Source organism: Erithacus rubecula (assembly GCF_903797595.1).
Source record: "Erithacus rubecula genome assembly, chromosome: 10".
Lineage (NCBI taxonomy): Eukaryota > Metazoa > Chordata > Aves > Passeriformes > Muscicapidae > Erithacus > Erithacus rubecula.
The window spans coordinates 7,504,092-7,529,793 of record NC_136662.1 but is presented as its reverse complement, the minus strand read 5'-3'; the positions used below and the strand labels follow the sequence as shown (position 1 = coordinate 7,529,793).

General features: G+C 36.8%; 1 protein-coding gene across 7 annotated transcripts in view; it reads left to right on the top strand.

Moving 5' to 3' along the window:
- The window catches only part of NTNG1 (netrin G1), a 146,380-nt gene that overhangs the window by 96,232 nt on the left and 24,446 nt on the right, over positions 1 to 25,702 (top strand). For 3 of the 7 annotated variants that reach the window (XM_079313804.1, XM_079313805.1, XM_079313806.1), the window contains exons 5-7: positions 2,892 to 2,918; positions 12,711 to 12,776; positions 25,242 to 25,379. In XM_079313804.1, coding sequence (XP_079169930.1) covers positions 2,892 to 2,918; positions 12,711 to 12,776; positions 25,242 to 25,379 — 231 coding nt within the window. Of the gene's footprint in view, positions 1 to 2,891; positions 2,919 to 12,710; positions 12,777 to 14,681; positions 14,742 to 19,714; positions 19,883 to 25,241; positions 25,380 to 25,702 lie in introns of all 7 variants that reach the window. The other 4 variants (XM_079313810.1, XM_079313807.1, XM_079313808.1 and 1 more) reach the window with 4 other exon arrangements.

Genomic DNA, 25,702 nt, shown 5'->3' with positions numbered 1-25,702 from the left:
GTCAAGTCAAAAATAATAAGTAGTATTAGTGACTTTCTCCTGCTATGTTTGTCATTTCAGGGGCAGTGCCAACCTCTGAACTTTTTTGCATGCTTTATTTGATGTCCCCTCACTATAAATCTATTACCATTAGTAACCATCCCAGTGATTTCAACTAGAAGATAATTGAGGCTGAACATTGCTTTGGTTTAACAATTGAATAGATGTAAATTCAATCCCTTTTTGTACCTTGCTCAATGGAACTGTCCATCAAAGGAGGTAATGGGCCTGATCCTCCATCTCTCTAACCTGTCCCCATCACTTCACTGCTGCAAAGTACTCACAGATTTCAGTACAAGGCTGCCTGAAAACCATCCGTGCTGTGTAACAGACCAGGTTCAAGCCAAGGGCCAGCAGTGGGGGGGGGTGACCCCATGGCCTGTGATTGTCCCATCAGTGGAGGGTGGCCCCACACCCTGTGATTGTCCCCTGTGGTGGCACAGGCAAAGCTGTGTGCTCAGGCCCTCACCTGCCTCCACACTGACAGAGGGAGAGCAGAATCACACCTCCTGGTCCTCGTTACCTAAGGATTTGCACCAAATACAGCTCAGCTGAATTTAAGAGCTAGCCTCAATATGTAGCTCCAAATCTCACACAAACACTCCTTCTAAGAATAATTTCCCCATCATATGTGCACTTTTCACAGAGTGTTAATAGATCCTGCTTCATGGCCCTACATAACCAGCTTCTTTCCAGACAAACTCAGAAGTGTCATTCTCACTCTCTTTAGTAAGAAGGACATAAAATAGTGCACTATCAAGGCCAGCCACCTCACACAGGGATACCTGCTAGTACAAAAATCAGTCTGGTTACAGAAGACCACACCAACTAAGAAACTCTGTACAGAAATAGCAAAACAGCTTTTGAAACAGAACCTGAAGATATCTTTGCAAGGTTAATACAGAGCCCTCAGGCTACCAGGCATCTTGTGTTCATTATTCTCTGCCCAGGAAGCATTTATCACTATGAATCCATTGAAAATTTTGAAGTACGATAATATGAGGCAGCAGACTTGCAGGAAAACCTCTTCCTTTGCTACAATCTGTTCAGGAGAGAAAGAAAAGGATATTTGTATGTGTGTGTAGGAGACAGAGAGGTTTGAGGCGGGGGAGTATACCCAGAGGAAATACAAATTTCACAGAGCAAGTGTGAGTGCGAGAACACAGTTTTTGTCTTTTATCTAATATTTGTGTTGCTTCCGTGAGTGTATAAAGGAAAACTAATCCTGCTAATTTAAACCAGCTACAATGACTTGAGAAAATTTAAACAAGCTGCTATGAAACTTCAGGGAAAAATACTTGAAAATTGATTGTCTTTTTGACATTTAAAATAAGGGGATAAACTCTTTGATTATCCTAACCAAAAAAAAAAACTTTTTGGTACAATTAGAACCATGACCACATTGTTCTATTAGGATGACATTTGCATTTGGTTTTTGATACCTCATAGTACTAAAATTTTGGAAAATGCCCATTAATCTCAGCAGAAGTAGAGATAATTAAGTTTGGAAGCAGCGTCTGAGTGTGGGGCTGGGTGAGCAGCAGGTGCTGTCCATGGTGCTCAGCCAGGTCACAGCTGCCACAGGATATGAAACCTGAGAATTGCAATTCTGACACGTGGCCCAGGACTGATGTGGTGAAACATAAAAAGTCTGAGTTTTGTCCCCATACTGCAAGTTCTGTTATTTCAGCATTGTCTTAGCCATGCCGCAAGTTAGGATTATTCCCAGCTTGACTCTGCTGCCTTGCTTATATTGAATGTCATTTATTTTCAAACATTTTTTCACTTAATTGTAGAGTGAGGTCCATGCCCATCTCTAAGTAAGGGAGAACTTCAAGATAGATGTGGAAAGAATTGTAGGAGATGTCTGATGGAGCAACAGATTTCTGCCACAAAATGCATGCCACAAAAGTCAATAAAACTTTTAAAAAGTCAAACTGTATTTAAGAAAGATGCGAATATCCAGGATTTCCATACTGATCTGCAGTTTCTAACTAACCCAAATGATGAGCCACAGTGCCATTAACAATGGCATTTAATCTTAAGGAAATGGCATTTCAGGGAAGATTTCATATCCATGATTTTGTGCTACACACAAACCCTACATTTCAAGGCAGACCTGACAAGAAGTTGGTTCTTAGGATTGCATTATACAACATGAGATCCCACACTGCTTATCTGGTAAAGGAGTTTTACCCCTTAACAGCCCCACCTCTTATGGTAAATCTCACCTACATCTGGAGTGGTTTCCTTGCATTAATTCGGTTTAGGAATTGAAATGAACATAGGAAAAAAAAATTAATCAATGAGAGGCTTAATCAATATGGCCAACCTACTGCATTAGATTGTTTCACTCAATTACATTTCTTTTACATAGCTTAATTTAGATAACTGTCAGGAAAAAGAGGGGAAAATAGTTATATACAATTAATGCAACAGAAGGTAGCAACTGATTTAAGCAGCTGGCCAAAGCAGTTAGCAATGCATCTATCCCTTGGTTAAATTACTCTCCTAGACCTGCATAATACATGCATGGCTGATATTTTTATCTAGAGCATTAAACCTAATGGCTGGTTAGTTGAAATACAAAACTGTTCTGAACGAATTCATGAAGTTCAGGGAGCTGGTATAGATCCCATCTGTCAATGCATTTTAGTGGTCCCTGCAGCCCCATACAGAAAAATCTAAAAGACTCTGCATTTGTAAAGGACTGGGCACATAATGGCAGATGCTTGAGTTTAACTATGTATTGACGAAGTATTCTGGAAATGTTTTCAGAATCTTAGATGTAATAGCTTGGCTAACTACAGCAAACAGCTAACTACACTTCTTTGTGTTTTCTTTCTCTGCAGGTATACCCAGTATTTCCAGTATTGGTAGTAAGTAGTAAAACCAGTATTGTTTTGCATTGTCATTCAGCTTCATGGATCTGATTTCCCAACATCCCTTTCTGGTGTAGATAATGTTTCTGTGACAGCATGCCCTGTGGTGCAGGGGCTGTGTATTGGCCTCTCTCTTTGGCATTAATATGCAGCTGTTATCATGTGGTCAGAGACAATGTCACTCCTTACATCTGCATTCAGCCCCAGATTTTCTGATCAATTCTTATCAGCAGATGAGCACTGAGTCCAATAAAACTGAGCGTGACACAAAGAATTAAGACACTGTTGCAGAGAAAATATTTGTTGAGCGTTTTGAAGAAAAGTGCTAATAACAGACGTATAGGACCAATAATTTTCATGTATGTATACATGTAGGTTCAAAGAGAAAATGGAAAAGTTTATAAATGGAATAGCTTTCATTTCTATGAAGCAGATTAGCAAATGCAGCGTATCTGCTGGAATCTGCATTAACTCTAGGGGGCTTTGAACGTAGCTTTACTCTGCAAAATAAATAGAATTGTGTTCCTTCACAGAAAAATGCTTTCCTGTGTGCAATTAAAAGACCAAAATACTACTCTTAAACTATAACAAAATCATGACACCATTATGTAAAGAACTATATCACTGAACTAGATGATTACTTAAACAAAACACATGAAGAGACCAAGTGCACAGCAGCAGAGCTGGGAGCCTCGGCTGAGTTCCACTGTGGAGGATGCACACAGTCATGGCACATTAGTTAATTGCCAATAAAGAAAGGAGGGAGAAATGGGATCCTGCTGTGGCTCAAGAAAAGAATGTTCCCCACAGCCTCAGCTTTGCAGATACTTTGGGAACAACTTGCATAATACAGTACAATCACAGTTATGAAATATCACAGTTGTTAAATGCAATTTTCCATACTCAATATCCAAGGGAAAAGTTTTTAGTAATTGGGGTAAAACTTTCTCACTTCTTATGATGCAGGGTCAGGACTATCAATTTATAATCAACTCAGTTTGCTTAAGCTCATGAATAGCAGTGATTTGTTAAGCTCTAGACAGCCAAGTTAAATGCCATCAAAACTATCTCCCTTGCAAGTGTGAGCAGTGTTAGCAGCTGAAAGCCACAGCACCTGTTTCTGCTTTAAATAGCAAAACAGCATCAATGACAATAATGTGCAAATGAAAACCTTCAATCTTAATAATGTCATTTGCCTGCTCTATTGTCTCTTCTGATATTCGTATGCCTGCAGACTCATAGCGATTTGCTTTTTTCAAAACTTTGTCTTTATATATATGTTTCATTACAAAAAAAAAATTTAAATTCTCTAAATCAAAGAGAATAAGTTTATGTCACCACTCTCAGAAATATTCCTGCCATTAATAACAGAAATGGGATGAATGGGAAATAGCTCTTTGGAGTTTGATTGTGCTATAGTTTCTTAGTACTGTGTCGCATGGTCAATATGGTTGTGTTTTCACTTCACACTCCATACAGCCTTTGTCATCTTCCATTTCTGAGCATCAGCAGATGTTGGCCTTTGAAAACTTAATAGGGAAACTCAAATACCTTTTGAACCATGGTGAGCTGAAAGGATGCATTGTTGACCTCTTTGTATTTTACATTGGGATGATTAGTACAGTTTATTTATTACAAATGGAGAAAATTCTGTTTAACGTTCTATACAAAATACAAGAGTTCTTGCAAATCTATGTTTTATCTTTGGTCTGCTGTAAATGTCTTGGGATAATATGTGGTAGAATTCAACATATTTCTTTGCCTACCTGAAAAGGTGAAGTATGAGCATCTCTCCATGAGCACAAGTAAATATTGATACTCTGCTTTTTTTTTCCCATGTGCTTTTTCTTAAATAGCTCACAGGGGAAATCACTCTACTTGCCTAATGTGTTCAGAACACATAGGACACTTCCTATAACATAGGAATAGCAGAATTTTTGGTAAAGAAGGATAGAATCCATAAATTTATCCTGTTCTCAAAGAGAATTTAACAGAATTCCAATTAACACACAAAACGAAACAGGATTAATTAGTTGTGGCTGCTTTAATGGATTCTGCATGATTTTTGTTTTGTCTATGCTAACACAATATTTGTTTTCATATCAGCAGAGTTTTTTCCCATCTGGTGACAGGAAGTTGCTCTCAGGAGATACAGTTTGGGTTTCATTTTGCCTGGCAGCTAACACCTACAGGGGGGTATTGGCTTTTGTGTGCTCACAGCTCTTTCTAGTTTATATAGAGAATGGGGTTGGGGCAGGGGGCTTAGAAATGCTAAACTTCCAGCATGCAAAGAAGGTGCCAACTCAAGCAATGTCCATTTAACACTTTTTTTAAAACTGCAATGAAAGCCAGCAAAGAAAAATAAAATATATTCACCTGTGTGCACATATATGTATTATTCTCTGTTTTCCTTTTTTACCTCAAAGAATTTTGTATTAAAGCAGCTTATCACTAAAATTTGAACACAAAGAAAGAGTGGTCATTAGTAAACATCCTTTCTGATCATCTAGAAAAAAACAAAACAAAAACCCCAGAGCTTTCCCATTAAGGTAATTTGTACCTGCTGTTGTCTATCAGTTTAATAATAGGTTCTCTGATCATTTCCAGCATTCTTGATTACAATGCTGGCTCTTTCAGCATTTTTCAGCCGTGTCTGAAAAAATACTGGTGAAAGTGTTAGCAATTAATGAGTCCCAAAACCATTTCATAATTTTAAGCAATGCTTACATATAGTATGTAAATATTCTGAAAACTACATTATTTTACTTGTTAAAATAATGATTGTACAATTTTACATAGACCAGTGCATCAAAATGTTCATTATTGTGACCAAATACCAACATTACTAATCTGTACATGGATGCCTTCAAAAAGTTGAATCTTCTAAACTATTGCTTCTATCTTTTTTCCTGTAAAGCATAACTCCACTAATTATGCTAAACAGTTTGTTATAAAGGGTATAATTAGATAGAGGATAGGATAGACATGATGTGCAAATAGCTCTGTGTGGGTGATTATCACCTTAAAGCCTGCTGCTGGCAGATGAGTCAGAGTTTAGAGACAGACCATGCACCCAAGTGCAAGATGCAATCACAATAATCAAACAGTATTTTCTGCTTTGTTCTTTATGTTTTTGTTCTTCCTCAATTTTAAATTAAGAGAGCTTTTTTTAATGATAATGAATGCAAGATGCAGAAGTAAAGAAAAAAAAAAAAAAAAAAAGGACTGAATGGGCACTTTCTTATTTTATTGTTTTCTTAACCTTGAAAAATCTAGTAGACATTTTTGGAGCTAAAATAGTGTTTGTATAAAATAAATAGCTTTATTTGTTTTTCACATTCGTAATGAAATTTTAATGTGGTAAATATATATCTTAAAAGGTGATGAGAGCAAATACTAGTGGATTTTTTTTTCCTTTTAATAACAACACAAAGTATTTTGGACCTGATTTTGCCATCTTGCAGTAACCAAGAAGTTTTCTTGTTAAATCTTCAATTGTGTGATCAAAGCCACTACCATGCCAACCTCTGGACTAAAATCTATACCTAACACATGTCAGCAGGGCATAAACATGCATAACTAGGTTGTACATTAATTTTCTATTATTATTTGAGGTCAAGTTTTACAGGAAGCTGGACTGTTGAGAGACAGTTGAGATATTTGTCTCCTTAAAACATTTAAAAATTGTCTTCAGACTGTATCTATTATTTTGGATATATAAGCAAAATGTTCTCTATTCAATTTAATTTTATCCAAATCTGACCTTCTAATAAATAACATTGGTAATCAGGGTTCCAGTCTAAGGCAATCATCTTATCTAGACAACTGATTATAATATCAAGTCAGTATTTGTTTTCCCTCTTTTAATGATTTGAAGTGCTTGGAATCTTTTGCTTTAAAAATTAGATTTTACACTATATTAAAACATTACTGAGCTGAAAGAAAATACAAACAGCCTTTGTGGTGTGATGTGCTCATTTAAATAGTGGATCTAACATAAATTTACATTCCAATCAATGCCATTACAGGTAGTTTTACCTGGTAGGAGTCACAACAGAGCCACTTTCCTGCTGTTTAACTAGGGTGTGACCCCTGAAGGTGAGGAAGCAAAGCTGAACCCAGCACAGAGATTTCCAGGGCAGGGTCAGAAACCACCAGTGCTGCCCCAGAGAGCACTGTGAGCTCATTGGGATGGGATTTGGGAGAGCCTGTGTTCCAGTTTTGGTTTTGCCAGATCCACCAATTTTAACAGATAAGAAGAGCTGTGCTCAGCAGTCTCACACACAAACCCACTGAGAGTTCAGAGCTGTTTCTCATTCCTCTTTCCAGTTTTTCATCATTGTCTTGAGTTAGTTTAAATCAGTCTGTCAATCAAATAGTGTTTTCAAAGCTTTTTGATTTGCTGTAACATATAGAAAGCTACTCAGTTTATAGTTATCTTTCTTTTAACCATTAATAAATAATCAAGTGATAGGATAATCTTGAAGACAGGATAATCTTGAAGACATGATATCATCATTCCAATATGTACCATGGTACCCATTCAAAACACATGGCACTTGCAATATGCAAGTTGAGCTCAGTTACTCAAGGAAGTTTATAGAGAGTAGACACCATTCAAAAAGATATTTTAAAATCTAATTATCTATACAGCTTGGGGAGAAAATGCCAGGAAAAAATGCATTTCTGTGTTATCCTCTCATCTTTGCCTTTCTATTCCTTAAGACATGTAATCAGTTTTTTTTCACAGACTAAAGCAAAAAATGAGATTTCCAAATCAGCATAGTGATTTTTTTAAAAAAAAATCTTGATTTACTGTTCATCAGTTGTGAATTACTGTACAGTAATTCTAGGCGACCAGACAATTTTATCATTTTTATAAGGAAAAGCAGAACCAGTCAAAAAATTAACAACACAACCTGTGCAAACCATCAACAAAGTAATTATTTTTTTCATGAGAAGTTAACTTAATGTGTAATTCCAAAAATACTTGAATTCATTGTGCACTTCTACAAACATTTTTGTGGAAATATTTAAAATTAAAGAATTCCCTCAGTCCTCACTACTTGGAGAATCAGCCAGCAATTTGTTCAAATCAGTAGTATTTTTTTTCCTGATATCTGAAGGTTTCCAGAGATGGATCCTTGGATTATTTTTTTAAGCCTCTAAAATATCACTTTCTTTTTTACTATACAAGTGGACAGGTAAAAGACTAATTACATTTAAATTCTTCCAACAGTTATAAAATCTGTTATGGCTGAGGAGCTACCATAAAACAACCACATCTTCACATTTATGCAGAATTCTCCTTTCTTCAAAGGAACAGGTATGAAACTTCCTACATTGCTCCAAGAAAGATTGCCTAACATCAGCCAAATATTTTTTTTTTAACTTAATAAAATAAAGGGTTGATTAAAAAAAAATCAGCATTTCTCTCTTTCAGTGATTTAGATTTTGCAGTTTAATGAAAGTACTAAAAAGCAAATTTTATGTGAGGTAGATTATCATAACTTCAAAAAGACCAAAGGAGATAGAAATGCTGCAACAATGATATGATGATTACAAGAACTGGTAGAATACAATGTGATATAAACACACTGAATTACTCCAGCAGCTACTAAATCTGTCTGTGACTTCAGTGAGCATTATTTCTTAAAAATCTTTTTTTTTTTTTTTTTGTTCAATATTAGCACCTGAAACAACTGCTGTAAGTCAATGTCCTCAACAGACATCTATAATTTAGAACAGATATTTACTGCTGCCCACTCATGGTTTAAAATTGGCAGTGGCAATGCCAGCTTTCTATGGCTAGAGACACGAAGTTCTACTGAATCATTAAGTTTATACTGATATATTTTCTTTTTTTTTTTTAATTGAGAGTAAGAAAACATCTTAATCAGCATATCTCACTGGGGTTCCTTGTTGTTATTAAAAATTAAATAATAATGATAGTTGCCAACACAAGTGCTCCCTGTCTGCCCCTAGTGAGCATTCTTTAAGCCATGCAGGTTCCTGAGTGTGATCTGCACTGGCTGTGGGCTGGGCAGCAGAATCACTGCAGGAGCTGATCAGTGGTGGCTGCAGAGAATCCCTGCTCTCCATCACCTCTGCTCTGCTCCCTGAGCAGGGACAGCTCCTCTCACTGGGAATACATTTCAGTTTTACTGCCAGCTCAGTACTTGGTTGGAGTGAGAAACCAACAAAATGCCAATTAATTTCTGCCAAGATCGTGACAGGTTTTTTTCATGTGCAGCTGTCTGGTTGGAATTAGGCTGAAACTACCCATTCATTTCCTTTATTTCCCCAATTTCAAACCATGATATAGCCCATGGTGCAGATTGTACTTCCAGTGAATTTTTGAGACAGATTCTCTCCATTTAATACTGGAAGCAATTCTGATACTGTATATTGGGGAGGAAATAAAAATTAAAAAAAAAAAAAGATTGGAGGAGAAAAAGGAAATTATCATACATCTAATAAATATAATGCAGAAAGTTTTTCCTTACTTCATGAAACTACAGTTTTTTTCCAATTGTTACTTTCTAGATATAATTAGTTTTGGAACAATAGTAACTAAAAATATCCAGTGCAAATTTAAAATGTCATATCTGATTTCCTACTCAGTCACACAACTTGCATACCCTACATTCTTAAAGATGCCTACAGTAGCTTCACTTTTAAATAAGAACACTCAAACATACATTTAGAAACTTTTCCACATTTCTTAGCCTTGTTGGCCCAGAATAACTGTTGTGGAATATTTGACAGTAGATTGAAATAGCACATCTTATAGAATACCTACACCAACATTCATCTATAATTCTGGTAAATAATGACTCTAATTACAAAATGCAGCTTCCAGACGTGGAACTGTTCTGAAAAAGATTGTTTTATGTAGTCAACTTCTCTATAAATAAAGCCCTTAGTGGTAATCACCAAGGACTAGAAATATTTTCACAGGTTGCTGTGAAAGAATAACTAGCTGCTAAATGAATCTTCCCAGTGTCTGTTCAAGGGATGACTCATCTGCTCCAATGTACATGTGGGAATGACAGCCAACATTCTTGGACTTGGGCATCTCACCTACCTTTTCAGATAAAGCATTTAAAGTCATTGCCATTAAAAAAAAATCAAAGATATGAAGAAAGACCTTTATCAAGAAACCTGTAATCTTGATGGAAATACAGGCCATGAATAAAGGATATGAGAAAAATATATCCTCTTTACCAAAGATTGAGAAAAGCACATAAGAGAAGCATTAAGTCTCAGGAGCATTAATCACATTATGAAGCAGCAGTTGGATATCCTCAGTTGGATATCACCCTCAACAACCTCATCTAACTTTAAAGTTGACCCTGACATGAGCAACCTGTGGAAATAAATGACCTCCAGAAATCCCTTCTAATATGGTTATAATTATCAGTCATAACCAGTAATAATCACTAGTAATAACAGTTATAGTAATCTCCAGGCACTGTAAATATGTTCCTTATTGTTTTGGGTGCCTATTAAAAAACTCAGTTTAGTGTTATCTAATTTAAAGGGTCAGGGAATTTTTAATTATTTTGCAGTAAATCACAACCTCAGTTTTAAGTGTGCTAAAACAAGTGCAGATCTATAGCATTTCTAGGATTTCTAATATCCTAATATGTAAATATTATTTCTTTTCTGCCTTACAAGGAATGATTTTACTTGGATGTGATGTTACTTAAAGAATTCATAATCAGGATAAGTTATGTATTAAATATTACTGATTATATCAGTTTGATTATGTAAAGTATCTGATTTGCTATATAGGACCTACAGTTTACAAAATTACAAATTCCAGAGGCTTTACAAAGTTATTTGACACTTTTAATTTCACTTCTGGTACTATCTAGGCCATTTTAGTTGACGACCACTATACATGTGAACTTTTATAGCAGGTGTGCCACACAGTATTCAACAACACAAGTAGAATATTGAAAGCTCCAGTCTGAAATGTGACCAGTTTTCTGCAACAGCTCTGATGCTGCACAATGGCTAAAAGAAAAAAAGAGTCAGGGGACAGCAGGACAACATAGTCCATAATTATTACTTTTTCTTTTTTAACTCCTGATTTTTATGTTATGTCTAATTTCCAGTCACTTTAAAATATTTAGATCAAGTCCGAGAGTTCCTAAATCTGCCAAAATTGTAACAGGGAATTAATTGTGCAAGTAATTTGTCAGTGAGTGTCTGAGGAGGAGGAAGGTGGTCTCCCAGGTGCATGGTAGCAGTCTGTTTTCACACCACCTCACTAGGTACAGCTTGCAGATACTTTTTGACATCCTCTCTGACTGGGACATTGCACTTCCTATGTGTGGGAATTGGTGGATCTGACCTGTAGAGGCAGATTAATGTTAGTCAATATATAGACTTTGAGAATCTACCAAACTGACTCTGTTTTTCTTCTGTTTTCTTGATTGGTAAGGAAAAGGACAAAATGCAAGAATCTGATGGAATTATGTAATTAAATTACAACTTGACCCATTCAATTGCAGAAGACTGCCTAGCAGCAAGTGGCACAGTGCAGGTCCCATCCTTTCCTTTAACTGCTCTCTGTGTGGGAGGACTTCAGGGACAGACAGCCCCACCTAGCCAATTTCCCTTCACCCTTTACAAAAGGGTCAGAAGATACTTTGGGATGTCCTTCTTCAATATCAGATGTTTGAAGCCCTAGTGCTTTTGTGTAGCTTCCCTACAGATGGTTCTAACAGTGAAACTCACCATCTAGATAAAGATAGACAGCCCCTTGATGCCAACCAGGCTATGACTGCAGTCTACTCACTACTCAGCTGAATTCCTCATACACAGGAGAGAAGGAATAGCTCTCTCCCCACTAATATCAGCACAGTGAAGGCTGATTTGACCCTTAAGAAGAATTCTGTTTGGTTCAGACAAGACACAACCACTGCATTACTCATGGAAGATGATGAAAATATGGTCCAAATCTAATGATCAAAGCTAGGCATATGGAAAGAGAGAAACAAGTTTTCTTTCCTTCCCCACAAGCCCATCCCCTTCACTTTCAGCTCCAAGACCCAGCACCATTCTGCTAAGGATTGTCACTCCTCACTTCCCCAGCCCCATAACACATTGATGAAAGGAGATGAAGCTGCAAGACACACAGCTAATTCTATTGCTCACACAAAATGCTTCATGCAAGTAACACATTCTGTAGAACTTCTAAGAAATTTAGATATTTAACATTATGACAAAAAAAAAATCAAGCTATAAAATCTATCAGCAGAGATGATAGGAAATAGATGAAACACACGAAAGTGTGAGAGCCAAAGAAATGTCCCGCTCTACTGGTAAATATATTTTTTCTGATAACAGATATGTAATTCACTCAAAAAGCCCTGAAACAGGATGTTACAGGAAGATATGTGTCTTTGGTAAGAAATCCATATTTGTCTGATACTGTTGTTTTATCTCTGCAGAGCAGATTTAACACAATATGTTCCTGTTTTGTTCCTGGTGTTAGAACCATATATATTGGCCTAGAATATCTTCTCATCATGAAAAATTATATTTTAAGCCACAGAAGAGAAATTGTTATGCACAGTATTTTATGTCCATTTGGTGTTTTGGGAATCATCAATTGCTTGTTTTCTTGTTCACTGTGGAGTCATGTTCTGTTCTAGTGCAACTTAGACTAGTCCAGTAATAGCTGTGTGTAATCTCTGTCTTTGTCCATATGCTTGCCTGTTTAGAAAAATATCACAGATGTAAATAACAAAACCTGATTTTTCCTGATGCATGCAGATCCTCCAAAGTTTGATAGGATATGGCCGAATATTTCTTCCCTTGAGGTTTCTAAACCAAACCAAGGTAGGATGCTGTAAAATTCCTAGTGGTCTAAAGGTACTGAAATTGCTCTCAATGAGTCCCACGTGGTGGAAAAAGTAGCAATGATGATAATCCAACTCATTTTTCCCTGGTGCTAACTAATGCTATCCTGTGAGAAAATTACTATAAAAACAAAGCTCACCTGAAAAGGGAGTCTTCCAACCCTCAGACTGTGCACATTACTGCAAATATGGGAATAATAGACGTGCAGAATAAAATTTGTGATACATAGAAAGCCCAGGATAATTTTTGACTTGGTTTAGATAGCAAAATCTATAATTTGAGTAAGTTTTGAGATTCTTAAGTGAACAACGATTGTCATTGTCAACATCAAACACATTTTTAATGTCTTGTTTCTACTTCATTTTCCCAAGTGAAATGAGAATGCTTCTCAGTTTTCATGCCATCCACAATACAAGCAAGTTCTCTACAGGAAAGATCCATGTTCAATTTGAGTGCTACACAAAAAATTACTCACGTACTGTGGCATGATGATTAGCACTGAAAGAAACAAAATTACTTTTTAAAATTACTAATAAAACTAAGATTCTTTGTTAGTTGAAGCATTCAGCTATACTTCACATTTCAAGATGATTGTTCATTATAAAAATAATGTCCCTCTGTTCTTATTTACTGCCCTTTCCTCCCCCAAAAGTCCCTGCAGAAATCTGGCCTGTGGCTTGCTTTCATGTTCAGAGTGTCCTTTCTGTGCTGTAACACACAGAGGTGGAGAATAAAATTAATGAAAAGGCAATCTAGAAAATGGCCACTAAACCAAATGAGATGTATTGGGAATCTGTTGGGAATTACACTGGAAGGGCTGTAATTAAATCTATGGATCACAATCACCAAATCAAACATAACGCATGTGCATGTGACATCTACCATGTTATACGTGCAAGTTTCTGTGTGCCCAACAAAACAGAAAATACTAATTGATCTGTGTTCTCTGTAAGGATTAGAAATGTACTTTAGTTTGGATTATTCACCATATATTTAAAACTAACTATCCCTGATAAAGTAATAGCTAGTATTCCAATTTCATTTAGCCCTCATTGTATTTTCCAAGTTTTTGAATGTCTTTTTTAAAGAAACAAAAAAACACACCCACCCAGATTGATCTCTTTTCCTCTGCTCTCTATAAAGATTAGCCTATGTTATTCAGAAGAATTTTAAATCAAAACATTCCCAATTAAATTATACTTAGCATTTCTAATGGATTTCATTGCTTAATTATACTATGTGTGATCTAAGACCTAACTTCATTGCAAAATACATCTTGAACAGCACAGAATTATTCAATGTTTCTTCCCCAAAAATAAGAGTTTAAGTAAATTTAGTTTTGATATTTTTGTAGGGAGCACAAAACACAAAAAATCAAAGCATTTCTATTCAGCTTTTGTGTGTTTGCAGCATATTGTTACAGTGTTTAACATATAGTGTAGATTAAATATTTCAGTTAAGGATAGTGTATGAAGAGAATGATTCCAGAAATCTGCCTATATCTAATTATTTTATTGTGGGATTTAGGTTTATACTATTTGGCCAGAATAAATATTAATTCAAACTCAATAAAATCCTTTTCAGACCACTCTGGTTACCATATAGTCAATTGTCATGGATTGGGAGAAACCACCAAATAACCTCTAACACAGAATGGTCAAAGTGCATAGTTCTGAATTACATTCCCTGTCTTAATCTTGGATGTTACAGCTCAAATGATTCAATAATTATAGTGCATAACTCTTTTTCTGTAACTTTGCCCTTTCCTTACAAAAAAATAACTATTGTTAAATTTAAAAGTCAGAGAATAAAGATGTATAATATTTTTATTTGTTCCTATATGATACTTTTTCTAATTTGCTGTTCATTTTATTACCTATCCAGTTGCTCCCAAATTAGTTATGTCAACTGTTTCTTCTGTTCAAGTTGCAAACCACAAGAGAGGTAGGAATTCTAGGATTCATACAGTGATCCCATAGTGCTCTGTGTTGTGAAAACATTGCACTGTATGAATCTGGAATATCTGTGGAGTGTACCCATTAGTTTACTGGTGAGGCATCTTCATTGAATACAACAGAAGCATTAAGTCACATAAACATAAACCATACGAAGAAAAATAAATATGCTTCTTAGACAGTTGTTGGTGGCGAATAAAATGACATGGCATTTATTTTTAAAGGAGTTAAATGTATGAATATGACTATTCATATCCTTGCCTAGAAAGCAGATGTTTACTAGAGTCTTGTTTTCCTCAGTGATATGCACAAATTGTAAAAGAGGAAATATAAGCAGATTAGTTGAGGGCAAACAATCCATAAAACATCAATTGTCCATGTCCTCAAGAAGTATCTGTAAATGCCATGGAATGTAATGCATTGTTGTGTCTTTTAATGCATTGTAAGTGTGCCTTATGTCCTCATTTTATTGTAAGTGTGCAAATTCAGAGTGCAGGCATTACATTTTGAACTGATGTTCCAGTGTTCTATCAAAATAATGGAATTATATGGACATAATAAAGGATGCCAATATTCTTTCTGACTTACAGGCAACCTGTTTCATTTGCATATCTGTCATTCACATTCTGAACCCTGAGATCTTTTCATTGTTTTTCCTTGTCAATTTATCTGTAAAGAGTATGTATGAAGATGTTTTGTCTTTCTGCAGCTATTGTGAATATCTCATTATTCATGAGATACATATTAACAAGGAAAAGGGTTATTAAGAAATGTTTGAACTTAGTTTGACCCATTTGATGAGATCATGGTAATGAGCCATACTGTTTGTTATGAAGCAGGTAATTTCTAAGGTTACAATGAAATCTTCTTTGTTTGCCTTAGTGTGTGGAGAAGGAACATGGATTGACTGGAAAATGAAAAGGAAAAAATGATTTGTGAATGCACTTTTCTTGAAATATGTTTTGTGCTTTTAATTAAAAAGTGACACTGATAGCTGTCTCATGCAACCTGTCTTAGTTTAGAAATGATGCTACCCTTCCATGTGTGTTTATCATTGTTTCATGTGATGACATTTCATGTTTTTATGGCCATAGCTGAAGCTTCAGCTGAACCTTGTCCCCACAATAATAATATGTTATCTCAAAGATCTAAGTGCATAGCATTAAAATGTGGGGGAACTGTTCAATTTATAGAAACAAAACAATTATATTATCAACTTCATGAGCCTGCTTCAGTAGGTAATTTTATCATGCTTTCTGCAACAGAATCAAGATTGTTTCAATAAAATCATTGCATTAGAAGATAGTCAGGGAGGCTCAGAGTCAAAGCTTCTGTGAGTTTGCAAGGGATTTGACAGTTTCTGAATCAACCAAAAACAATGATCACATCTAACATGGCATTCCTTTTTCCTTCACATTAAATCTATCTAGCTGTCATTACCTCTTTCCTGAGATTTCAGTTTCTGAACCATTCACTCCTTATTGTTATTCAACTTATCTGTGTCTTTTCTGACATGTGGTACTCAGAACTGAAAGCAGCATTTTCTATCACTGTAAGAAACTCATGCCATGTCACAATGGTTGGTAAACCATGTGCAGCCTGATTTTGATACTTTTTCCCATCTCCTTCAGTGTCTGCATGACTTTGCCAGTGGGTGACAGTGCTTTAGGCTGCTGGCCAGGCTGTGTGCCTAAAGACCCTAAGCTGTGCCTATGACAGGTCTAACAGGGAGAATACTGTCTGGTTAAGGTGAACCACACTGATAGGCTGGAAGGGCCATGCAGCACTGACAGCTTCCCAGCTGGTGCTGAATGCAATCCTGAGTGCTGTGCTTGAGTGGTTTAGGGTAGCACCTCCTGTAGCCATAGAGAAAGTAATTCCATTTCAATCATAGGAGAATTTTGACATAGCTTATTTCTGTAAGCAAAGAGGGATGTAAAAATTATTTGCTGACCGGACCAACAGCAAAAAATTATTGCATAACAACATAGTGGGGAGACAGAGGGGAAGCAAACATTATCACAAAATTTATTTAATCTTTACTTGCCATTTCTTTTTGCTTTTGCCATTGCTAATGTTTGAGCAGATGTTGGACTGGTTTTGAGTTAACTGTGTTTTTTTCTACACCATGTAGCATTTACTAGTCTGATCAAGACTGCTAGAGCAATCCTTTAACTTAGCATTAGTTAACTTTGAGGCAAAGACTGTTTCACACAGTACAGTTGTTACAAAAGAGCAAGACCCATAGTCTCATTGTTTACCTTTCATATTGATGACCCATGACTGAACTTGGGCATTCTTTGGGCATACATTTCAGGGCATGTGCATACATCCAAGTGCTTCATAATTATTAGATGTTTCCTCACTCCAAATCATAACTTGGAGCAGGCCTTGTATTATAGTGTGAAATGCTTAATGTGCAGCTTTGTTTTTTGTGCTGTTGTAATGGCAAATTATGTGTAGTAGTAATATTATTTAAGGTCATTTTGCAGTTTCAGAGTGAAAGTAGTGCAGCCATTCATTCATTCAATTTCTTTCTGCTGCCTTAAATACAAAAGTTAATGTATCATAATCAGCTTTTCTTTATAGTATATAGGCAAGTAATTTCCTCTAAATTCACCTGAATTATGAAAGTGTTTAGCAACAAGTCTGACCAACAAAACAATACAGTATTATCTCACCACAACAAATTCTCTTGGTAGCAGAAGACAAGTTCTGTGTCAGACAGAAAGACTGACAGCCTTGCTTCTGAATCCAAGATTCAGAAAGATGAGATTGCTTATCACTAGTCACTCTTTCTTACTTTAAAAATCTAACACATAAACATAATCACACCAATTTTCCATGGCTCCTGTTTGTTAGTGCTAGTTTCCACTTTTAGATCTCATCTGTTCCACACAGGCAGATTTCACTTGAGCAAGATGGATATACTTGGGGGAAAATGCTTCAGGGTGGCTGGCTGAGATGCTGAATCAGACTGACCAGCTGCAAAAGACAACAAACATCTACATTTTTTTCCTCCCTACTCAATTGTGTCAAGTGGTAACTTACTGAGACTGATACACCAAATGTTTTCCTGTACTCCCGCAGTTACTGGCATCAAAATTACCAGATTAGCATGAACCACAACACACTGGTTTAGCAGAAAAACATTGAAGAGAACAAGAAATATATGTAATTATGTAAAACTATATATGTAAAATGGATTAATGTTTTCTGGCAGCAGAAAGGCAGCTCTCAAGATTGAAACATACGTTGTGCTAAGTGTCTAAAAAACTTAATCTATTTACAGAGTAATCTATTTACAGTTCAGTACATCAGACGAAAGCCAAAGAAATATCCATGTATTAGGAGTGCAGAGCATACTCAGAAACATGTACTAGGACTGTTGTCTTTTTACAAAAATACAGATGAGCTCAAATACTATATGTGATGCCTTACTCCACCTGTCAGGGGGATGATCAGGTGTCCCTAGCAGGAGCATACCAGAGGAAAGGCAGCACAGGGGACTAGGCCTCGGTCATACATGGAAATATTTTACACCCTCTGATACAACTTTATCTAATTACAAGATCACTTCCAGACCTCATAGCCCTTCCAAGTCACTGCATCCAGTGCTCCATTAATGCAGGAAACATGCTGTAATTTATTCTACTACATCTGTAAAGCATCAGTGTGTTTTGCCACAAAGGGAAAATGTTCAAGAACCTCACTGCCCTGATGCCTAGATACCATCTTCTGATTTTCAGCTGAAATTTCTCAGTAGCCAGTTAGCACCCATTTGTCCTTGTGCCAGTATTGTCCATTAGGATGGCAGGAAGCTTAGCTCCTTGCTGTATCTATAGTTCAGTGATATTGCCTATCATCAGTTTCATAGACTAAACAAGCCAAATTTTCCTAATCTTCACTTTTTAAATAGACTCAACTTCTCTGATCATCCTAGTAACCTTTCCTGCATTCATTCTGGGCTCATAATCCTGAGAGTTGAGTGATCAGGCTTACACAAGTGTTCTACATAAAGCAGAGCTCCATCTTCTATAATGTTATTGACACAATTCTGATTTCTTCTTTGTTCTGCATAAAGCCAAGCATTGCTTGTGATTAAAGACTAAAAGGCATTAGCATTCTGTATTTAATAAAGGGGGTTTTTAAGTGGCTCCCATGCCAATTTCATTTCAGATGGCTGCAGTAAGCATGCTTTCTAGTCAGTACACATTTCAGAATTTTCATAATCTCTTCTGATCCAACTGTTTTTTCCATCTCAGAATATAAAAACCAGTTAATGCTTCCCTCAAAAGTACACTGGATGTAGTTCTCCAATAACTGTCTTCCTTCCTTTCCTTCACTGTTATCTGTTATAGGAGGTGTTGGCCAAAATTGTCAAACTGGGGATTTGTTTGGCCATGGAATAAAACACTCTGGTTCTCAAGGTGCCTACCAGTTATAGCACCCCCAAGTTCAACAGCATTTTGAATACTCACCAATTCTGTCAGAGGGAAAAAAAAATAATCTTTTATTTTACTTTGAGTTGTGGATTTAATCATAATTAAGTTTGACAATTTTGTCCACTGAATTTAACGTTGTTAATACGAGGAGGTTTTTCCCGGGTCTTGATTTATACTCATCTCAAATGTGCAAAAATATGTGCATTTCTCTCAGTGGAGACTGAGCCTCCAGTAACCCTGAAAGGTTTACAACTGCAAATGCTTCAGTTCCATCAGGTCTGCCAACAACAGCCAAACCTCCGACGTCATGCCATGGTTGTCGGGTCACGCTAACCTGCCTGAAACCAGCTCCACTTCCATTGCAGATAAACATCTGCTGCTGTCCATGTTACATTGATTAACATGTATGTGCCATTCATTCATACTTCTGCTCATGGTTCATATTTACTAAGCATGTAATGTGCTATTACTCTGCTGCTGTATACACTCTGTATACATTTCTGTTCTTCCTTGAAAGACTGTGAATGCTTCGGGCACTCCAACCGGTGCAGTTACATCGAGCTGCTCAATACGGTCATTTGCGTGAGCTGTAAGCACAACACTAGAGGTCAGCACTGCGAGTTATGCAGGCTGGGCTACTTCAGAAATGCTTCTGCAGAGCTGGACGATGAAAATGTGTGCATAGGTCAGTCCCGGGATAACTGCGCCTTTTCTTCTGTGCCTTTTCAGCTCCTGGCAGCCGCTAGGGGCCACTGCTGCTCACTTGTCACTTAAGCCAGAATGAGCTTTTTCAATGGATCAGAACATCTGTGTAGACTTCTCACCTCATTTCTATTGCCCTGCTAGCCCCAAGGAGGCGTTTTGAATCTGTAAATGATGGCGAACCTCTCTGGCTACGGGTCCTGGGTAGACTTCCCCAGAAGCCCCTGAGAAACTGGATGTGCTGTCCTTACACAGGAGGGGGTTGCACATGAAAATTAAGGGGTTGAGTCTTAAATACCTATTCCCAATCTGACTTTTGCAATTACAGACTCTTGGATACTTGCCTGGAGATCTACAAAAGTTGTCAGCTGCATCAAGAGGACATGGGGAGGGATCTCTGTTAACCCCTTTTATTCACTAATTTTCACAAAAACATGTTGCACTAATTCTGCTCCCAGACACAGGGCTGTAAATGCAGTGTTACCGCCCCTCTGCTTAGAGGAGGAACTGAAATGATGCCCATGAGGTTAGGAACAGAATTTGTCAAATCACTATGACATGATGTCAATTTAGAAAACAGATTCCTAGGTGAAAACAGTGCTTTAGAACAAGCATCTGCTATAAATATTCAAAGTGCAGAATTAGAGAAAATGTCAGAAGACAAGAAAAGCATATTAGGAAAAAAAATTTAAGATCTTTATCACCCTAGAAGATATATTGTTCTCATGTCACCACAGACAGTATACAGCAAGGTTAGGACACTTTAGGTAAAGCCTGAACATAGTCAATAAAGGAAGCCTTGTACAATGGCCAGTAATTAACAGCCAGTAAAGACGCTGTTCTAATAACAAATAGAGGTGGAGAATTTAGCTATATGATATTTTGATAGACATAAGCATCAGTAGGACCTGTTCTGGATTTTCATTGTGATTTTTTTTTTTCTTTCCATCTTCCAGGAAGCAAAGAGTACTTACCAGATACTGTAAAACCAAAATAGACTACGGGTGAATAAATTATATTTAATACATTTATAATCCATTGCTGAGATTCAAGCCAGAAACTATTTAGGTTGCTATTATTTGTTTGAGTTTGTAACTTGACAGATTTACATTTTTATCTTGTGATAAACACACAGATCCATCCATGCACTGCATTTCATGTGTCCTTCTTTTAACTTTGGCAATGCATTCAGGAAATGCATGATCTCCTTTGCCAGTAATTAGTCAGAGCTAATAAGAACTTTAGTAGGCAAGTCATGATTTTCTGTAAGCATGACTGTGCTGAGGAGATGAACACAATGAAATGATCTTGGAAAAAAACTACTGTCCCACATATTTGTTTGATGTAAATGATAGACATCATTGGTATGACATCAGGGCTGTATAATTTCAGCTGCCTAAATAGGCCTAATGAATATGACTCTAAACTGCTCTGTTTGGAATTTTTCATCAGCTCATTCAGTATGTTGCTTTCCCATATACACTGAAATGCTAAGACAGCAGCTGCAGCTCCATAAGAAGTTAGCAAGTTAGTAAACAAAAAGCCAAAAATAAGTAATTTTAAAAGTAATTTATGAGTGATATATTTAAAATGTCATGGTAAGACAACTGTGCACTTTGAAATTGCCAAGACAGTGAGGAAATAATATATTTTAATCTTTATTTAGCAAGAATCTGAAAAAAATAAAAGGCAAACATTTGCTGATTTTCTGCTGTAATGCAAGCAGAATTCTCTTGGGATCCCATGAGAATTGTACCATGTGAAATAACTATAGGATCAAACCTTGGTTTGTTACAATCTAGGTAATTAATTTTAAATAAATAACATTCTTGCTGGGCTAAGACAGTTTTCAGGATTACAGTTACCATACAAAATGTACATTTCCCAATGTATGTGTCCTAGCTGATTTGCCAACTTAAGAGGTCTTTCCTACTTCTTGTATAAAGTCAGAAAAATGAACAGACACCTAAGCACTTTTCAATAAACAGAGAAGTTTGTTCTTAAAGTGCTGTCTTGATCTGGGGCTCCTGAGATTTAATTGGGCAAAACATGGAGTATTTTCACCTGTGAGAGAGTTGATGGATTCTCCACCCTTCTAGGTCAAGCACAGTCTTGCTCTATTGGAAATGCTCATTTCTCTTTGAGTTTCAAAGCAGTGTTCTGTGGTTTAACTGCAAGTGAAATGTTGGCATGAAGCAGATTTCCAGTGATGTGTGCAAGTCTTTTTCCCATATGAAAGTCATTTTTTCAGGCTAATTCTTTCTTCTTCAGCCATGTATGTAGAAAGGTAACAAATGTCTGGATGAGCTAGTTTAATGGCAGCTAACAGGGCTTTGGCTCCTATTTATCAGAATTGCTTCATAGTTTTCAGAAATACATATGGTAAGTACATGGATAATAAATCTGTGTATCTTAGCTGATGCTTAATCAATGAAGAAAATGTAAAATGTTTAATTTTTAAGACTAAAGAATTGAAATACTGAGGATTTTACCAGTGAGCCAAATGCAATGTATTATACAGTGGGCTTAAATTTAAATTCTTGATGCCCTTAATTTCTTAAGAAGCAAAATAGATTTTATTTCCTAAAACAAAATATCAAATATTTGTGGATTTATATATTAACTGCAAAATTTCCTCATATGGCAACTGCAATTTCAGCATAAATCAAAGTATTAATTCAGTGTGAAAAAAAATTTAACAGTTTGAAGAGTTTTTTATAAAAGCAAGGATAGCATGGAAACCACCAAGTAGACCCAGAGTAATAAAACATGGCCTTTGCCTCACAGCATAAATACTGAACTGGTGATTGCTGTCAGACTTTTAACCAAGCCATCCTTGCAGTCAGTGAGGCTGAAGCTTCAGTTAGCATCAGAAGCCCTAATTGACATGGTTAAGTGAATCCTGGGTTGTCCTGTAGCCACTGTCAGCCCAGACTGATAAGCAGCAAGCCTGCAAGCCTCAGCCCATTTCCCCACCTCCTTTTTTACTTCTTTCATTGTGTTTTGTTTGAAGCATCACATTGATAGAGTGAACCCCAGTGAACAGGCTGCAATTTCTGTTACCTTTCTATCCTTACAAGTAGTTACCAGATGGAGGTTAGGATGAAAATTCTTTCTCAGGTCAGATCTGCAGGGGCTTTTTCCCCCACCCTGGAGCCTGTGTATGGTTTGCTTATTAGGGTGATCTGGGAATGCTTAGTTAGTTATGTTAATTTAGTGTTGTTTAGTGCCCTGTTCCTGTTAGGGCTTTGGAGATACTCACTGCCTCCCTGTGGCACACTGAAATTGTGAGCTTTGAGATTTTTAATGTCTGAAGTATTTGGTAGGCCTTGGGAAGTGTTCCACAGCCTGTGATATTGTGCTGGACAATGACCCTGAATGTTCTGTGGGCCTCTGTAGGTTATATCACTGTGGTATCAGCTGGGAAAGATAGAAGCTAGAATCAGTCTGTTGGGTGTTCTGATTGGATCTACTAATTTTGCAGAAGAGCCTGGCTTAAAGCTTTGTTTCTACTATTTCCTTGCCCTTCAATGGCACTATATGGGACTGGAACTTCCTACATGCTTATGTGATAGAGTTCAGTAGGAAAGGTTTCACTGGTTCAGCGTCTTGTTCTCTGGAAAATATAACATCCAGTATCCAGGCTATATATTTCTTTCACAAATACTTGTTTAAGTCACTGTAACTTCATTATGTACAACAAAGATTTTAACAAGAATTGGGCCTTCTGTTTTTAATGTAATTCCAAGCTTTTGTCTTTCAAGGCTTTCTATAAACACTCTTCAAGCAAATTTTACCTCCTGCATCCAGCATGTATCTCAAGTCTGTGCCTGTTTATATAAACAATTGATATGTCTGATTAACATCAAAATTCACAGCTTTTCAAATGGCACTCTCTTTGCTATAGTACTCAGCCTTGCATAGTATTTTTGGAATGTCAGTTTTCTGCTTCATTAATGAATGTTGCCAGCTAATTGACTCTATTATTATTGTGGAACCCCTTTGCCAAAGGTAACTATTCTTCTTCAGCATCCCAAATGTTCAAAGTGCCATCTGTAATTTATAGTTAATAAACAGTGAGACAACAGATGACAAATGTCTTTCTGGTAATTTTTTTCCTGTTAGTTTTTTCATTGGAGATATATACATATGTAATTTCCCTCTTCAACTCCATTTTTTTCATTTATGGTACCACTGAGGTTTAACCTAATGCTAGGAAACAATTGCCAAATGTAGTCATCAAAGTAGCACTGATTCACAGACATATAAATCCAGACTCCCAGCAGGTTGCCCCAAATCATTGGAAGCAGCAGAGATCAAATGCTTCCAAAAGATGTCTGTGATCTCAGTTAACGGTGAAGTTACTCTGGGTCTACATGGGTCTACATACAAATAAGATAATCCTTCATTTGAAAACAAAGAGAAAAAAAATCTAAATAACCAAGGTGAAGAACAGGAATGCCAAAAATGATCTCTGCAAGCTCCTTGCCTTTGTTCAGCTGGCTGAAAGCTGAACACAGATATTGTAATCACATTAAAGAAAAGGGCTGTGAATGAACAACAGAGTAAGTGTTGTGGGAGGAAATGTGTTACCCTACTTATTCTTTAATTAGCTGAACACATGTGAAAAATACATAGCGGGGAATGAGCCTCACTGCATTTTCCATCTGCACACTGGGAGGTGAGAGAAATTAAAATGGCTGCATAAAGCCTGTTCTTAAAGGTTTTGCATTACATTAGTGCTCACCTCAAGCTTTTCATTGCAGAATATGCAAAAGGTTTATTAATGTCACTGATAAATACAATCTCATCAATTTAATGGCAAATATTCACATAAATTATTATACTGCTCAAACCTATAAAGGAAGACTATCTTGGAAATAAGTAAAGTGCATTTATATAGCCCTGTAAAGACATCCAGCACTTCTGAAAATATTGAGTAATACAGATAAGCCTATTTTAATAAAGCAAAACGTTTCACCCTGATGGCACATGGATGTATCCATACTATACAAAGCTTTTCTCATGTTCATTAAATTGTCAAAAATATTCTTGCCAAAGAGAATCTGTTACAATCACTTACCCTCAAAGACTGTGGTATCTTCTCCTTTATATCTTTTCTGTTTACTTTTTCTCTTTGCATCATAAAACGTCTCTTCCTGAAATGACACATGCAAACAAATAAATGGACATGTAGTAATTATATTCACTGCTCTAGATATCCTTAATAGACAGTCTTCCTTTACTTTTAGCACTGGGAATGCACCCTTTGTTGGTATTGAATGAATTATCTCCACATGTGGACCTGAATCCAGTGTGTATGTGTTGTCTTGTTTCTGCAGACTGTTATTGTAACCCTTTTGGTTCAGTCCATGATCGCTGTAATGACAGAGGATTTTGTGAGTGTAAGGAGGGAACATCAGGGCCTAAATGTGATAAATGTCTGCCGGGATATATCTGGCACAGCTTGGGCTGTCAACGTAAGTAACCCTGAGAGTCGCCCCTGTCCTGCAGCTGCGCTGCCTCCCGTCCCTGTGCTGTCATGTGCCAGTTCTTGGGAGCAGAAAATGAGCAAAAGCTCTACCATGCCATAATGCCTGAACCTTGGGAGGCTCCTAGCTCTGACTGTGCCATCCATTTAATTCGATGCACTTTCAGGGTCCTCTCCCCCTCCCACTAACACCTGGAGGAGCTCCTGCTGGCATAGGTAAATACACATATCTGGGCAACTGTGAGGTTTTGTATACTAAAACAGCAGCAAATTACTTCCAAATTCAGAATTCCTGCTAAAAGAAAGAAGGTA